The sequence below is a fragment of the Engystomops pustulosus genome, chromosome 1, assembly GCF_040894005.1.
Source record: "Engystomops pustulosus chromosome 1, aEngPut4.maternal, whole genome shotgun sequence".
NCBI classification, from domain to species: Eukaryota; Metazoa; Chordata; class Amphibia; order Anura; family Leptodactylidae; genus Engystomops; species Engystomops pustulosus.
Window position 1 is genome coordinate 14318518 of NC_092411.1, and position 18015 is coordinate 14336532.

General features: G+C 44.9%; 1 protein-coding gene across 4 annotated transcripts in view; it reads left to right on the forward strand.

The window, feature by feature from the left end:
• Positions 1-18015, forward strand: part of WDR7 (WD repeat domain 7) — a 243334-nt gene that overhangs the window by 39834 nt on the left and 185485 nt on the right. For all 4 annotated transcript variants that reach the window (XM_072133732.1, XM_072133739.1, XM_072133747.1 and 1 more), the window contains one exon: positions 1506-1720. In XM_072133732.1, the coding sequence (XP_071989833.1) occupies positions 1506-1720 (215 nt within the window). The remainder of the gene's footprint in view (positions 1-1505; positions 1721-18015) is intronic.

Consider the following 18015-nt stretch of genomic DNA (forward strand, 5'->3'; position numbering starts at 1 on the left):
AAGGGGGAAGTGCTCCTGCACAGTGTAACAACTTGTGAAGCTACGGCAGGGAGGGGCTGTGGTAGGCCATAGATAGCAAATATTAGAAGACACAGTGGGGCACATTTACTTACCCGTCCCGTTGACACCGCCGATCCGGAATGTCCGATGAGGATTTGGGTCTGCCGCGATTTACTAAGATCTTGCGCCTGATATCCTGCATGTGTCGCTTCCCCCGCTCAGGTCCGCCGGAGTTCACCTTCTTCTTCCCGGTGCTTGTGAGTGCTTGATCTTGCGACACAATTTGTTCTTTAAATTCCGCGGTTTGTCCCAATCAGTCGGGTTGTCCGACGGCCACGCCCCCCGATTTGTGTCGCATGCAAGCCGGCGCCGAAGCGCCACAATCTGATTACGTGCGCCAGAAACCCGGGGCAATTCAGGGCAAAATCGGAAAAATTCCGGAAACCCCACGGAAATGCGTCCGACGGACCCTTAGTAATTGTGCCCCAGTATGTCTTGTGGGAAAGTGTCGCTTTTGTAAAAATCGAAATCCCCATTAAAGATACACAAAACTTAAAGGGGTCTTCCAGACTGGGCATCACCTTCAATTATAAACAGGATAGGTGGCCATTGATAGATTGGTGGGGGTCTGATGACCAAACGCTGCACCAATGATCTGTTTGATGCTGCCGCAAGCACTGGAGGCTATACAGGGGATGGAGGCTCCTTCCATTACATTGTGGCCATAGGGAGGTACTGCAGCTTTCTTCCCCTTTACTTGAAAAGCATTTGACGCCCTAGGCAGCACTGAACCAATTATTTTTGGGTAGGTGATAGACAGGGACCCTGAACAATCATGAGAACATGGTTCCTGTCCCAGCGCCCATAACTGTAGCAGCGCATCCTATTCATAAAGGTTTCACAGAACCCCCAATTGTTGTGACAAGTGAAGTCCTAGAGATTAAATCTCTATTAATCACACAATAATCATTTTATCTTTGGTATGAAGATACAAGTCCTTTTTAGAAGTTTTTGGGGTCTTTGATACTAATATAAATTTTTTTATAATGGACTGTTCCTATTAAATCATTGGGGGTGCGGCCCTTGCCCCCTTATTGATCATCTTATCAATTACAGATCATTCAAGTGCACTAGTACCCAAGGCCACTGCAGGTCCACTCCATTCCAGTAAATGGAACAGCACCACAGGCGAAGTGTGCTGAGTAATGTAAATGTAGCAACTTAGTATGAAAAGCTGATGCATCTCCATGGTAACAGACAACACTTGAGCTCTGTGTAGTCTGATTCTGCAGCCAGTCTCTCTTTTTACTTGTGCCCTGGTTGACAATTAATCAGATTTATGTAGGCGACTGACGGACAATCATCTGCCTGCAGGATCAGACTACACGGGGTTTATTTGTAGTCTGTAACCATGGAGCTGTAATGAATGTATCATTGTTGTGTTGTGGTACACTTCTGGGGGTCCCATGAATGCTCTGGTTGACTATGTTCCTGTTCTTGTGCAGGAGCGCTTGATCGTTGCGTGATGGGCATCACAGCCGTGGAGATACTCAACGCCTGCGACGAAGCCGTTCCCACCGCCGTCGAAGCGCTGAGCCATTCGGCGGTGAATTTAAAGCAGGCCATGACCAGACGCAGCCTGGCAGCGCTAAAGACTGTAGCGCATCACAAGCTCCAGACCCTGGCCACCAACCTGCTGGCCTCCGAAGCATCAGACAAGGTAAGTGACCTTGAGCAATACATGTTGTACGTTCTAGGCTGCTCTAGAACGCTCCCGCATGAATAGTACAATGTAAAGACTAATGCCGCCCTCTATCACATTGTGCCCTTCTACTTACCCCCTGGGGGAATCCTGTCGGCCTATGGGCTTCAAGTACACGTGGAGGTCTCCAATAACCCTGTAGTCACCTGCCAAGGGCACAGTACACACTGCGCTAGGGAAGAAAAATGACTTCCCTTGTGAATTCGTCAATTGGAATTATTTTTACTGTACAGCAGTATTTTAACTCTTCAAAGTTCTGTATCCCAGGACACCCCCCACTGAAAGAAAGGATCATTACACAATGGCCTATTGTGGTAGATCAAGTTTTTGTTTAGGAGTTTTGGATGATTTTTTTTTCCTTGTATTTCCTTATTGTCACAATTTGTATTTAATATTTTACCGAAATGTTACAGTTTTCACTCTGGCCTAAGGCTAACTCTTATTATTATCAGCACAGACTGGGTTAAAATGATCATTTACACCTCTACGTAGATAACACAGGATTCCACATTCACAATAGGTGATGACCCCAGTAACTCAGGATCAGTACAGGATAAGTAATGTCATGTATGTACGCAGTGACTGCACCAGCAGCAGAATAGTGAGTGCAGCTCTGGAGTATAATACAGGATGTAACTCAGGATCAGTACAGGATAAGTAATGTCATGTATGTACACAGTGACTGCACCAGCAGCATAATAGTGAGTGCAGCTCTGGAGTATAATAGAGGATGTAACTCAGGATCAGTACAGGATAAGTAATGTCATGTATGTACACAGTGACTGCACCAGCAGCAGAATAGTGAGTGCAGCTCTGGAGTATAATACAGGATGTAACTCAGGATCAGTACAGGATAAGTAATGTCATGTATGTACACAGTGACTGCACCAGCAGCAGAATAGTGAGTGCAGCTCTGGAGTATAATACAGGATGTAACTCAGGATCAGTACAGGATAAGTAATGTCATGTATGTACACAGTGACTGCACCAGCAGCAGAATAGTGAGTGCAGCTCTGGAGTATAATACAGGATGTAACTCAGGATCAGTACAGGATAAGTAATGTCATGTATGTACACAGTGACTGCACCAGCAGCATAATAGTGAGTGCAGCTCTGGAGTATAATACAGGATGTAACTCAGGATCAGTACAGGATAAGTAATGTCATGTATGTACACAGTGACTGCACCAGCAGCAGAATAGTGAGTGCAGCTCTGGAGTATAATACAGGATGTAACTCAGGATCAGTACAGGATAAGTAATGTCATGTATGTACACAGTGACTGCACCAGCAGCATAATAGTGAGTGCAGCTCTGGAGTATAATACAGGATGTAACTCAGGATCAGTACAGGATAAGTAATGTCATGTATGTACACAGTGACTGCACCAGCAGCAGAATAGTGAGTGCAGCTCTGGAGTATAATACAGGATGTAACTCAGGATCAGTACAGGATAAGTAATGTCATGTATGTACACAGTGACTGCACCAGCAGCAGAATAGTGAGTGCAGCTCTGGAGTATAATACAGGATGTAACTCAGGATCAGTACAGGATAAGTAATGTCATGTATGTACACAGTGACTGCACCAGCAGCATAATAGTGAGTGCAGCTCTGGGGTATAATACAGGATGTAACTCAGGATCAGTACAGGATAAGTAATGTCATGTATGTACACAGTGACTGCACCAGCAGCAGAATAGTGAGTGCAGCTCTGGAGGATGTACCTCAGTGTAGGATAAGAAGTGAGTACATCTCCTGACATATGTTATGATGGTCCTGTAGCTATTTCTTGTCCCAGATGTAATATATAGCTTATGTTTTCCTCACTTTGTGCCTCAGGTAAGGCTGATAGCAGGAGATGTCACGTAGCCCGGTTCCCCCTGCACTGCAGCCTCACGCCGCGGTAATTGTAGCACCGACTTAGTAGGAAAACAATTACAGAGGAGAGAAAGCTTAAGACGATGAATCTGCCAGGGAGATAATCACTTTATGAAAAATGTATGCTGATGGGATCGTTAGGAAGTCGTGTCACCCCCCCTCCCCCACCCGCAATGATACTGCGGCTCCTCACAATGGGCCGAGAGAGAGGGCGTCACGTCCAGACAATGGGGGACACGTTCACAGCAATACACATTTGTATATGACAATTGTGCTTCATATTTGTATTATGTTTTACATGGCGTGAGGCGTATGTAGCAGAGCTGAGCGTCTCCCTTGCAGATATGTATCATAAGTTGATGTGCAGGGCAGTGAGAATCACCGTGCGTCACTATTCAAAGTTATCCGACTCATAAAGCAAGAAGTTTCCATCCTGATACAAGTTGCTGCTGTGTTGAACAAGTAACCAACAACTCTTGTTGGTTACAACCTTCCATGACGTAGTGGCACACTATACTTTACCGTTAACAATCCCAAGTTCTTCATGTTGTGTGCTGGAGTGTTAGCAATACCTCATCACCTCTTATTTCCTCTTTAACCTTCCCGGCTCGTTTACCTTCCTCTCCCAGTCCTTCTTGACTCAGTAGTTTCTTAGCATACACAATCTGTGGAATAGCGTGCCTCAGGCGCTGGTCACAGCAGGGACAGCAGAGAGCTTCAAGAAGGGTCTAGATGCCTTTTTACACCTAAATAACATTGATGCTTATGTTATATAGAAATGTTTCCCCTAAATCCCTTCCTCATCCAATCCCTTCACTTCCTTGGTTGAAAAATGACACATGTCAATCATGTTCAACCGTATAAACTATGAATGTGACACCCTTATCACATATTGGATGATGTCAGACGCCGGGGGAATAGCAGGGGAACAACACAATCCTGTATTCTAAAATGAAAAGTAACTGCAGATTGTAATTTTCTTAATCCAGGACGGGGATTCTTGGCCTGGAGCGTTCAGCTCTGCTACATCGGTCGCATTGACGCTTGCCGACCCTGTACAGTTGTGCGCGTGACACCGATATTTTCACGCTTCTGCTTTTTTTTCCCCCTCTGTATTTAGAGAAGTTGCCTCTTCACCTCTTTCAGATTAGTGTATTTTGGTCCAGTAATACAATAATTCCCCGCAGGCTTGGCCGTTACTGGCACAGTCTGAGCTGCGAGCTCCTGTCCTGTCTTGACGATTAATAATTTACTGCTCCAATTCTCCTATTACCAGGCGGAAGGAAGGAAGGACCAGGACGGCAGCTTGTGCTTTTCCTTGTTAAGCGCTGGAAAGTTGTTTGGTCTATTTCTTCGTATAGTATCCTCTTAGCTTAACCCTTTCCTCACCAGGACTCTGTGTATACGGTCATAGGACCCCGTTGGAACTTGCTTAAAGGAATTGTCCATTTTATAGATGTAAATACAAACGCCTTTTGCAAAAATGAAATTTTTTTGAGACGCTCTTCCCAAGAAGCTGTCAGCAATCCTTCACCAGGAGGGTCACTATTCTGAAGAAGCTTTTTCATGCCATTATTTGTCCAGACTTGTACAAAAAGTGACAAATCTGCCCAGGGCACCAGGTTTTGCGGATATTTTCTCATCATTTATCAACCTATTTTGGTTTCTCTTGATTTTTTCAAACTCTCTGCTTGCTGTTGGTGCTGAAAACATAATTTCTGCGTTCAGTGTTGCATTAGGACTTTTTTTGTGTGCGCTGCTTTTTCGCTGTATTCTATCAAGCAATTTTTTTTTTTAAGGATATTTCTTGGGACTAATATGTCAATAAGAACTAAAATTCTTCATAGATTTCTAGCGATCGGAAGTAGAATGAACTGAATGTCCGGAACTCTGCGCTGACCTTGACCTGATCCTGGACTCCACTGGTTCTCCTTCTGCCCTGACCTTGACTTGTGCCTAACCAATCACTTCCTGGCTCCTTTTGAACCGGCATCTATTGACTTGTCTTGTTCAACTTTTATATATACTGGGATTTCTCAAAAAGTTTCAGACCCAGTGACTCTGTCCCATATAACTAATTCCTCTCCAAGTTGAAGGGGTTGACCACTTTTCAGTCAACCTTTTCCATTAGGCTTATCTCTGCATGTGTCTTTTCCTCATTTGAGAGCTTCAGCCTTCCCCTGTTCTCACCATGTGTGCATATACACACAGCTTCCTCACTCTCACTTCTCTTGGGCATCCTCATGGCGTCACCCAATAGTGATGGGTCGCTCGCGAAGGAGCTGGTTCTTTCTAGTGAACCAAAGGAGTCAGCTCTTGGCTTAAAGCCAACGGTTCGCTTTGCCCCTCCCTTTATTGGAGACCACGCCCTATTCAACCTGGCTGAGTACCTGAAAACCTCTCCCTATGTAACTACATATGGAGCTGTTCAGGTGCCAGAATGGCCTTGTCATCCAACTGACTATAAAGAGCTGGACTGCCCATCGCTGTGTGACACAATCCGTCCTCTCTGAATGAGATGAGGAGAGGGGAGGGAGCCAGATGAATCACAACTCTCCTGCTACAGCTCCTCCTATTCAGCATGTAAACAAAGAAGCAAAGAGAGTCTGCATACAGTAGAAAAGTAAGTAGCAGGACTGCTGAGTCACTTGATAAACATGCAGGGATTATCCAGAAGGCAGTAAAGGCAAAAGGTGAAAACTCAGGCGGTCCCTGGGAAGAGATCTGTTCCTGCAGGATGAGCGGATCCCTGAGCTGTGTACACTGTATACTACTGGAGGTCACCAGGTGTATCCCTGGTCCTGGATGTGATACAATGAGATTCTCAGCTCTTCACGGTGAGACAGCTTCAGGTTTTGCTGCTCATTGGTATCCCTGCCATCTCCTGCTCCGCTTTCCTCCCGCTCGCTTTGTGGATGAGATGAATCATTGCTCGTGGAGGAGCTGATCTTCTGCAGCCTCATAATCCACTCTGTGATTGATGCATTTAATTTAGCTTCTGCAATTTGCAGGATGAAAGGCGTTGAATGCGCCGGGAACACTGGACCGGAATAGAGAAGGGACATGCGGACGGAAAACCTGTGCGAGCATAAAGGGAGAGCGTCTGCTGTACGGTCTCCTGCACCGCTCCTGCTGGGGCCCATTGTCTCTACGGCAGAAGAGTTTGCCATGGTTTATTTTCTGGTAGATTTTCTGCCAAGTAGTGTTTTCATTTTTCTGATGCCTAACCACAATTAGATATATAGTATAACATTATGACTACCTGCAGCCACCTCTAGGGGGCACTTACTGCAGTTGTGTAGCAGTATTCAGGGAGCTCCCTCTGTAGTATAGAGTAATGCAGGTAGGGAGCAGAGTGAGCTGCTACATACCTGTGGGTGGGTGGTTGTATTATCTCAAGTACTTGAAGAAGAGATTGTAAGATATTGAATACGGCTTCTACAAGTGCCTAGAAGGTCCATCACGCTGCAGGGCACTTACCTACTGCACAGCACTGCTATAAGGAATGGCCGTATGAGACTGTGAGTGCAACCTATAGATAGCACCTTCTGGAATGGCAGCACGAGATACAGTCCCATGTGCACTTGCTGGAGGGGCAGCACTAGGGACAGCCCCATGTGCACTTTCTGGAGCAGCAGCACTAGGGACAGCCCTATGTGCACTTGCTGGAGCGGCAGCATTACAGACAGTCCTATGTGCACTTGCTGGAGCGGCAGCATTACAGACAGTCCTATGTGCACTTGCTGGAGCGGCAGCGCTAGGGACAGCCCAGTGTGCACTTGCTGGAGCGGCAGCACTAGGGACAGCCCTATGCGCACTTGCTGGAGCAGGAGCGCTAGGGACAGCCCAGTGTGCACTAGCTGGAGCGGCAGCACTAGGGACAGCCCAGTGTGCACTAGCTGGAGCGGCAGCACTAGGGACAGCCCTATGTGCACTAGCTGGAGCGGCAGCGCTAGGGACAGCCCCATATGCACTAGCTGGAGCGGCAGCACTAGGGACAACCCTATGTGCACTAGCTGGAGCGGCAGCACTAGGAACAGCCCTATGTGCACTAGCTGGAGCGGCAGCACTACAGACAGCCCTATGTGCACTAGCTGGAGCGGCAGCACTAGGGACAGCCCTATGTGCACTAGCTGGAGCGGCAGCACTAGGGACAGCCCAGTGTGCACTAGCTGGAGCGGCAGCACTAGGGACAGCCCTATGTGCACTAGCTGGAGCGGCAGCACTACAGACAGCCCTATGTGCACTAGCTGGAGCGGCAGCACTACAGACAGTCCTATGTGCACTTGCTGGAGCGGCAGCGCTAGGGACAGCCCTATATGCACTTGCTGGAGCGGCAGCGCTAGGAACAGCCCAGTGTGCACTAGCTGGAGCGGCAGCACTGGGGACAGCCCCATGTGCACTAGCTGGAGCGGCAGCACTAGGGACAGCCCTATGTGCACTAGCTGGAGCGGCAGCACTAGGGACAGCCCAGTGTGCACTAGCTGGAGCGGCAGCACTAGGGACAGCCCAGTGTGCACTAGCTGGAGCGGCAGCACTAGGGACAGCCCTATGTGCACTAGCTGGAGCGGCAGCACTAGGGACAGCCCTATGTGCACTAGCTGGAGCGGCAGCGCTAGGGACAGCCCAGTGTGCACTAGCTGGAGCGGCAGCGCTAGGGACAGCCCAGTGTGCACTAGCTGGAGCGGCAGCGCTAGGGACAGCCCAGTGTGCACTAGCTGGAGCGGCAGCAATAGGCACCACCCCATGTGCACTTGTTGGAGTATATAAGCACATAGCTCTCCAGGTCTAAAAAACTGCTTAATGCCCGGGGGTTGAACTCTGTATAACGAAGACTGAGCTTTGACAAATATTTTCGGTCTGTACTTTTGACCACATTGGTAAAGAAATTCATATTGTACACCTTCTCACCCCATAGGCAGTGGCGCAGTATGTTGATGCTGTACATTGGTTATTTCCCTGTAGATGGGTTGGAAAACCTTTGGTGTAATGAAGGTTGTTATAGAACAAGTGATGGGGGTATTTTTGTCTCCCGGTCTCTGGTTGAGTGAAGCAGCCCTGACCTTTTCCTCTCTCTCCTCCACGTTGGGCTCTGATTGACTTGATCTTTCTTGCCCTATGGCCTTGGGCCTAGATTGGCTTTTCCTGCCGGCAGCTTGTTCCTTTGTATTTTCGCTGCTAGTTATATAATGGACTGGAGTAACACTCCAGCTATTCACATGCTGCACTGACCACTTACCTTGTGTTGTTGGAGGTCCTGCTTCTACCCTCACACTATTGTGATTAACATTCATACATTGCCAGGAGGAATAATAGAGGGGCGTTAAAGGGGTTTTCCAGTAATCCCCTTTCCCTGCTTTAGTGCCGGGTTCCTGCGTATTGGCACTGATGACCAATGGTCGCAGGACCAGCTTGTCCCGTGGCCTGAGAAGACCACTGATTACACCAAGAGGGTCCTAGGACCCCCAGCCACTGCCTACTTGAGCCTTCGGTTCTGAAGATAAGAGATACTGGCTCAGTGTGGGAGCTGGAATAAGGTCAGGATTTTTGTAAAATGCCTATAATGCTCCTTCTTGCTATCTTCAAGCGTAAAAGGAAGTGCAGAGGGGGAGACAGTGTAACAGCCTGTGAAACTACAGCACAAAGGGGCTTTGATAATGGTCCCCACTTTGAGCTCATTAGCATAATTTTAAATGTAGATTTTAGGAAGGAAGGAGACCATGGATAACAAATATAAGAAGATACCACAGTCCCGGTGCCTGGATCTATGAGTAATGTCCCTGGTTTATCAGGATGGATTTTGCTGAATGATTTCCCTTTAAAGTGACTCGTTGTTAGCACCCTATTACTATAGCGCAATGATAATACTGTATGCAGTGCGCTCCTCAGCTCCACCTAGAGGTGACTGCGGGCAGACACAGTATAATAATGACTGATTTGGCAAGCTCTGCGTAATCGGTGTGAAATTCCATGTCTATACAGAGGATTTGGAGCTCTGCGTCTATACATATGTATAGAGTAATGATTCAGGACTGCTGCTACACGGCAGCTCTGCAGGTGCTGAAAATCGCTTTACGTTTTTTGCACGTTAGATTTTGATGGTGGATTTCCTTTTGTCAAATGACAAATTTTTAATTCGAGCTTATAACTCGAGCTTTGCTTATCTCTCGCTGATATCTGTTATTATTATAGAATATTTATTTTGTTGTCTACAATGTATCTATGTTATAAATGTATAAATAGTGACAGTACACACGAGTGGCCAGCAGGGGGCAGTAGAAGTCTGTGCTTTCCTTCTCTCCGGTGATATACTGCTCTGTAGGGGCCGTTGTCGGTCGTTCCTCTGGATCATTACACCCAGAACGCTTTCTATTGTGTCGCCGGATACACAACACGTAAGCGGCGGCAGGAGAGACTACGCCTGATATCACAGGCTGCAGGAGGACGAATGCTACAATCCATGTGCGGGGACCCCAAACCCAGATCCCGGAAACAAAATTTCACACTGACCATGTCTTTAATTATCTGCTGTTGCTGATATAGCACCGGCATAGTCTGTAACGCAGTACACAGGCACATTCCCTGCAGATGTTCTCCCGGAGGATGAGCCGCGATCTACGGAATGTTGGAATTTTGTTTTAAAATGTTTTAGAAATTCTATATCCTTCTATCCCATGATGCCTCATTTCCACCTGCCATATATTGGGTAGTGCCTATACTTCACCTGTGTGTAGTGGGGTATGTGCTGTATACAATGGTTAGGTAGGTATCCGGCTAACACATTGATGCCAGCCAGGACACAAGGTTCTCAGTAGGATGCTGTCTGTGCATGGCTCTGCCTTCTGGGTACCTTCTACCCATAATGCATTAGTGACCTATATACACACAATATACATGTATATCTACACTTCCCATACCTGCCATATATATATGTGCTGTATACAATGGTTAGGTAGGTATCTGAGTAACACTCACATTGATGCCAGTCAGGACACAAGGTTCTCGGTAGGATGCTGTCTGTGCATCACTCTACCCATAATGCATTAGTGACCTATACACATAATATACATGTATATACTTCCCATACCTGCCATATTCCAGCAGGTCTTATAACAGTATATTTAAGTATCTATTAGTGCACAACTAATCCGACACCGAGCTCTAAATCCCCTGTATAGACGTTATAGAGTTTTTATTCTAATCTCTCTGCCTGCAGTCACCTCTAGGTGGAGCTGAGGAGCGCACTGTATACAGTGCACACATGATAAGGCCTGATAAGTCCGCTCCAGTTCTGATGCCCTTTGTAATCAATCGATGTATGAGTGAACACATGTATCTGGCCCTGGGCGGATAGTATGTAGCAATTTGCGCTCCACTATCAGTGCATTTCTGAGTCTCTAATCCAGTCACCTCCATCACACATGGTCACAGCCACCCAGATCCTTCTGCTTGCCCATTTTTTCCACATTTTTGCACATCAACTATGAGAAATGACTATCGACCTTAAAGGAAATACCATCAGAATCCATCATGATAAACCAGGAAAATTACTTATAGATCCAGGCTCCGTGACTGTGGTATCTTCTTATATTTCTTATTCAGGGCCTCCTCCATTGTAAAATCAACATTTATAATTATGTTCATGAAAGGGTGTTACCAGAGCCCCTCCCTGCTGCAGCTTCACAGGCTGTCACACTGTGCAGGATCACTCTCCCTGGGATCAGATCAGGCAGGGGTTAGGGAAATGCTAAGGGGGAGATGGTGTAACAGTATGTGAAGCAAAGGGGAGGGAGTTTGAGAAGGTTAATGCAAAAACCTTAGAGCACAGCAGTTTAAGGATACGCCCCCAGCACCTAATCATGCTGCTACTTGCAACATACACAAAAATATTATTACACATCTCTCCAGGGGCAATATATAACACTGTCTGTACAGGTCATTCACAGCCCTGCTGCGACTAACAATGTACACAAAGGTATGATTTGACAGCTCTCCAGGGACCATACTGCTGAGCAAAGAGCATATCAGTGTGTGGACATGCCCCCAATGCACTTGCAGAAACTTAAACCCTGCAATATAAATCCATATTTCACAGTCCTGCTGCTACAAACAACATATTCAAAGATGGGATTACCCATCTCTTCAGGGACCATACCCAACACTGGCTGCAAAGAGAACAGCAGTGTGAGGACACAATCCCAGTGTACTTGGAGAAACTACAATGTCAGAATACAAATCTACACTCACCGGCCACTTTATTAGGTACACCTGTCCAACTGCTCGTTAACACTTAATTTCTAATCAGCCAATCACATGGCGGCAACTCAGTGCATTTAGGCATGTAGACATGGTCAAAACAATCTCCTGCAGTTCTCCCGAGCATCAGTATGGGGAAGAAAGGTGATTTGTGGCCTGTGAACGTGGCATGGTTGTTGGTGCCAGAAGGCCTGTCTGAGTATTTCAGAAACTGCTGATCTACTGGGATTTTCACGCACAACCATCTCTAGGGTTTACAGAGAATGGTCCGAAAAAGAAAAAACATCCAGTGAGCGGCAGTTCTGTGGGCGGAAATGCCTTGTTGATACCAGAGGTCAGAGGAGAATGGGCAGACTGGTTCGAGCTGATAAAAAGGCAACAGTGACTCAAATCGCCACCCGTTACAACCAAGGTAGGCAGAAGAGCATCTCTGAACGCACAGTACGTCCAACTTTGATGTGCAGCCGACAAATCTGCGGCAACTGTGTGATGCCATCATGTCAATATGGAGCAAAATCTCTGAGGAGCTTCCAGCACCTTGTTGTATCTATGCCACGAAGAATTGAGGCAGTTCTGAAGGCAAAAGGGGGTCCAACCCGTTACTAGCATGGTGTACATAATAAAGTGGCCGGTGAGTGTATATTTCACAGTCCAGCTGCTACTAAAATACACAACGGTCTGATTACACATCTCTCCACTGAAAATACCTTACACGGGCTGCAGAGAGCACAGCAGTGTGAGGACACAAACCTAGTGCACATGGAGAAACTACAATGTTAGTCCATTTTTCACGGTCCTGCTGCTACTACCCTGTTTCCCTGAAAATAAGACAGTGTCTTAAATTAATTTTTGCTCCTAAAGATGCACTAGGTCTTTTTTTCAGGGGATGTTTTATTTTTCCATGAACAAGAATTTACATTTATTGTTGAACAAAAAATCAACTTCTCTAACCTCCTCTAATGACTCTCCAAACTGCTGTATTTCTTGTGACTCCATTTCTATTAGAATCATTGGCCCCAATCTTTCATGTTTAGTAAAAGCACTTTCCATAAATGACCCTTCTTATCCTGGAAGCTGCTGGGATCACATTTGCAGCACAACAGCCGGGGATTTACTTCCATGAATTCTTCCCCATGTCACAACCTTCTGCAGCATCTGAAAGATTTCCTAATACTAATGTATGACGTGGGGGGAGCCGCCGCAATGGCGGCCGCTAGGTCTTATTTTCAGGGGAGGCCTTATATTTCTAAGCCTGAACAAAATTGTACTAGGTCTTATTTTCGGGGGTTGTCCTATTTTAGGGGAATCAGGGTAGCAACATACACAACGGTTTGATTACACGTCTTTCCAGGGACTGTACCGAACACTGGCTGCAGTCTGCATGGTCAACACCGTCCCCTTACATGACGCATCTGTTAATTTGTCGTGGTAATTAGGAGCTTGGTCCTCATAGCAGAGCCCCCGGGCTCATGCATGCCTCTATAGCGTGGATTGTACATAGTATATACTGTATATACATATCATTCCCTCCTCCTGCTCTGTATTATCCCTCGTACGTCCGGTCACCAGTACAACTTGTTCTGGATGTTTACTAGCTGCACATCGTAATTGGCGCATGATGGATGCAGCGAGCGAGGAGCCCGGGGCGAGTGTCCGTACATGTGCACACAGCCGAGGACTTTCTGCAGGAATTTGCGGGGAAAGTTGGTTGAGTATTTTTTTGGCTCAGTTCTCTTTAACATCTTGTTCCATCGTTTGGAGCGGAGTTCATGGCTGTAATGAAGCTTCCTCGTAGCCGGAGTGCAATGGACTCCTCTCTCAAAGGGCAACTGTGCAGATATAAGATGAGGTTCATTAGCAGTCAGTGTTGGGTACTGTCCCTGGAGAGATGTGTAATCATATGTATTTTGTTAGTAGCAGCAGGACTGTGAAATATGGATATATATGGCCACTGCTGTGCTAATAGCTCTCTCCAGGGGGTGTTAGGTTTTGTCCCTGGATGGAAGTGTGGAGAGTATGTCGATAGTAGCAGTTGGACTTGGGGCCTGTCCTCACACTACTGTGCTCTGTGCTCTCTGTAGTCAGTGTTGGGTATTGTCCCTGGAGGTATGTGCAATCCTATCATTTTCATATTTTGTTAGTGACGGCAGGGCTCTTTATATATGGATTAATTTTTCAGGATTGTAGCTTCTCCAAGAGCAATTAGGCCATGTTCTCACACTGCTGTGCTCTTTGCAGCCCATGTTGTTTATTGACCCTGTAGACATGTGTAATCATAACTCTGTTTTTTTTTTTTTGTTAGTAGCAGAAGGACTGTGTTATATGGATTTATATTCCAGGATTGTAGCTACTCCAAGAGCACTGTGGGAGTGTCCTCACACTGCTGTCCTCTGTACCCTCTGCAGCCAATGTTAGGTATTATCCCTGGAGAGATGTGCAGTCATACCTTTTGTGTGTGTATATTAGTAGCAGCAGGATAAATGTGGATTTATATTACATAATTGCAGCTTCTCCCAGTGCACTGTTGGCGCTGTGCTCTTTGCAGCCTGTCATATTTATTAATTATGGAGAGATGTGTATTCATACCTTCTTTTAGTAGCAGCAAAACTGTGATATATGGATTTATATTTCATGATTGTAGCTACTCCAAGAGCACTGGGGATGTGTCCTCACACTGCTGTGCTCTGTGCAGCCAGTGTTGGGTATTGTCCCTGTAGAGATGTGTAATCATACATTTGTGTATATTGCTAAGAGCAGCAGGGCTGTGAAATATGGATTTAGAGTAGAGGATTGCAGCTTTTCCAAGTGCACTGGAGTTGTGTCCTCACACTGCTGTGCACTGTGCTCTCTGCTGCCAGTGCTGGGTATCGTCCCTGGAGAGATGTGTAATCATTACGATTGTAACTTCGGGTGAATCGGAGAACAAAAATTCGTATTTGACAAATCCGTTCACAATTTTTCTTTTTACTAGGATGAACATTTTCCCCAAAATAGACCCAAATAAATCATTCTCTAAATTTTTAGTATTATTATAGTATTTTTTTCCCCAGAAACAGAACATTTTTATATTTTTACATCCTTAGTATTTTTGGCATGTGTATTGTGCCCCCCCTGCCCTCCTGGCCCCGGTGCCCGCAGATGGTTGCGGCTGCTCCGCGCTCAGGCTCTGCAGGCGCTGCTTGCTCCGCTTCATTTGGCCTCTCTGTTTATGACTCGGCACTAGTGTTGAATACGGATCGATAAGTTCCCGGTTCTCCCAGGAATTCTATTTTTCAGCTCATTAGGGGTAAGCAGGCCGCCCTGGTAAACCACAGAAGACGAAGATCTACAAACTGCCTCAACAACTGACCTCGCTGCCGCGGCCTCCACAACAGAAGCGCAAAAAATATCCTCACATTTTTGTTTTTAATGAGGACTATTTGTGCACAATAGGAATGTATGCAGAACCCTCCCTGTCACCCGGGCCGCACCGCAGGCCCAATACTCATGCTACTGTATGCGGCGCCGCTTCTATTATTATTGCTTGTTTGTTTTCTTTATATTAACAACGTTTTTTTTCGGTTACAGATGAAAGATCTTTTGATTTCCCCCCCCCCCCTTATTATTTCTACATAATGTGACATTTATTCCCGAATTTTTTCTTGCACACGGTCAAGGCCCAGATTCACCCGACATTTAGTATCATTTGTAGATTTTATATTTGGCAATAATATGAAGGTTCTTGCAGATACTGGAGAGATATAAGAGGTTATGTGTAAAGAAAAGAAAGATAGAGACCCAAATACATATATGATGGATACATTGCATGGAGAAATGGGATTAATAAAGAAATGTATTGCTAGGTAAGTTTCTATAATACAGTGATGATTGAGCAATGGATACTGTAGATGGAAGTACATACAAGATAGACAGACAGGATATGAAAAGATACATATAAGATAGATATGAGAGTTAGGTGATACATATGAGAGATGGATATGAGATAGATAGATAGATGGATAGATATGAGATAGAGAGATAGATAGAGAGATAGATAGATAGATATGAGAGAGAGAGAGATATGAGAGAGATGGAGAGAGAGATATGAGAGAGATAGAGAGAGAGATAGATATGAGATGGATAGAGATAGATATGAGATGGATAGAGATAGATATGAGATGGATAGAGAGAGATATGAGATGGATAGAGAGAGATATGAGATGGATAGAGAGAGATATGAGATGGATAGAGAGAGATATGAGATGGATAGAGAGAGATATGAGATGGATAGAGAGAGATATGAGATGGATAGAGAGAGATATGAGATGGATAGAGAGAGAGAGATATGAGATGGATAGAGAGAGAGAGATATGAGATGGATAGAGAGAGAGAGATATGAGATGGATAGAGAGAGAGAGATATGAGATGGATAGAGAGAGAGAGATATGAGATGGATAGAGAGAGAGAGATATGAGATGGATAGAGAGAGAGAGATATGAGATGGATAGAGAGAGAGAGATATGAGATGGATAGAGAGAGAGAGATATGAGATGGATAGAGAGAGAGAGAGATATGAGATAATTAGATAGATATGAGATGGATAGATATGAGATGGATAGATATGAGATGGATAGATATGAGATGGATAGATATGAGATGGATAGATATGAGATGGATAGATATGAGATGGATAGATATGAGATGGATAGATATGAGATGGATAGATATGAGATGGATAGATATGAGATGGATAGATAGATAGATAGATAGATAGATAGATATGAGATAGATAGATAGATATGAGATAGATAGATAGATATGAGATAGATAGATAGATAGACATAAGATAGATAGATATGAGATAGTTAGATAGATGGACATAAGATAGTTAGATAGATAGATATGAGATAGTTAGATAGATGGATAGATATGAGATAGATAGATAGATATGAGATAGTTAGATAGATGGATAGATATGAGATAGATAGATAGATAGACATAAGATAGATAGATAGATATGAGATAGTTAGATAGATGGATAGATATGAGATAGATAGATAGATAGATGGATAGATAGATATGAGATAGATAGGCGGTACAGTTGTACAGGTGGTCTCCTACTTAAGAACACCCAACTTACAGTCGACCCCTAGTTACAAACTGACCTCTGGATGTTGGTAATTACTGTACTTTATCCTTAGGCTACAATAATCAGCTGTAGGAGTTATCACAGGCGTCTGTAATGAAGCTTTAGTGTTAATTCTGTTTTTTATGACAATTCAACATTGTCTGAGGTTACAATGATAAAATATACACTTCCGACTTGCATACAAATTCAACTTAAGAACAAACCTACAGAACCCATCTTGTACGTAACCTGGGGACGGACGCTAATGGGAAGACCTCTTTAATGTGATAGAAGTCTCCAGCGATGTATAAATAGTATCTACTACTGTATCTTTCTAGTGATGGGCGGCACATTGTCCATTGTGGTTGTCAAAGACGACGCCAAGACCTTCTGTGACCTGGTGGTCCTTGACATCTATGTGTCGCCCTGTAGAGAGAGGATTGGGGCCGTTGGGGGAAACCCGTCCTACATGGCGTCCACTACAGGGCCGGCAGGATTTGGCTTTGTCAGATTACACGGGGATCCGTATAGTGATTGACGCGGCCATTGTCATCTTCCATCATTGTGCGCTAGAAGTTTAATAGTGTGCTACATATTTAATAAATCATCACTTAATCTCTTAAGCCGGACCATTATGAGCAGAAGCGCTTTAATGAATCTTAAGCATGAAGATTACCAACCCCCCTTCCCCCGATACTGGGGCACCGCCGCGTACACCAACACCCTACTCTAAGGAAAGGTTTACTCCTTGTTTCCTTTTACTTTCTCTTGTGTGTAGATTTTTCCTCATTGAGACATCTTAATCCGGATTATTTGTAGATGTATTTATTTCATCTCTCGGATTACGGTAATAAAAAAAATTATTATTATTTTTCATTATTATTATTATTTTTTTTTTTTAGAAAATGTATGGACTCAATCCATATGAGTTAATCTGGGCTAAAGATTATTCCTAGACTTAATCCCTCTATTAGGTTTTTTTTTTTTTCCCTCGACAGTATTTTTCTCGA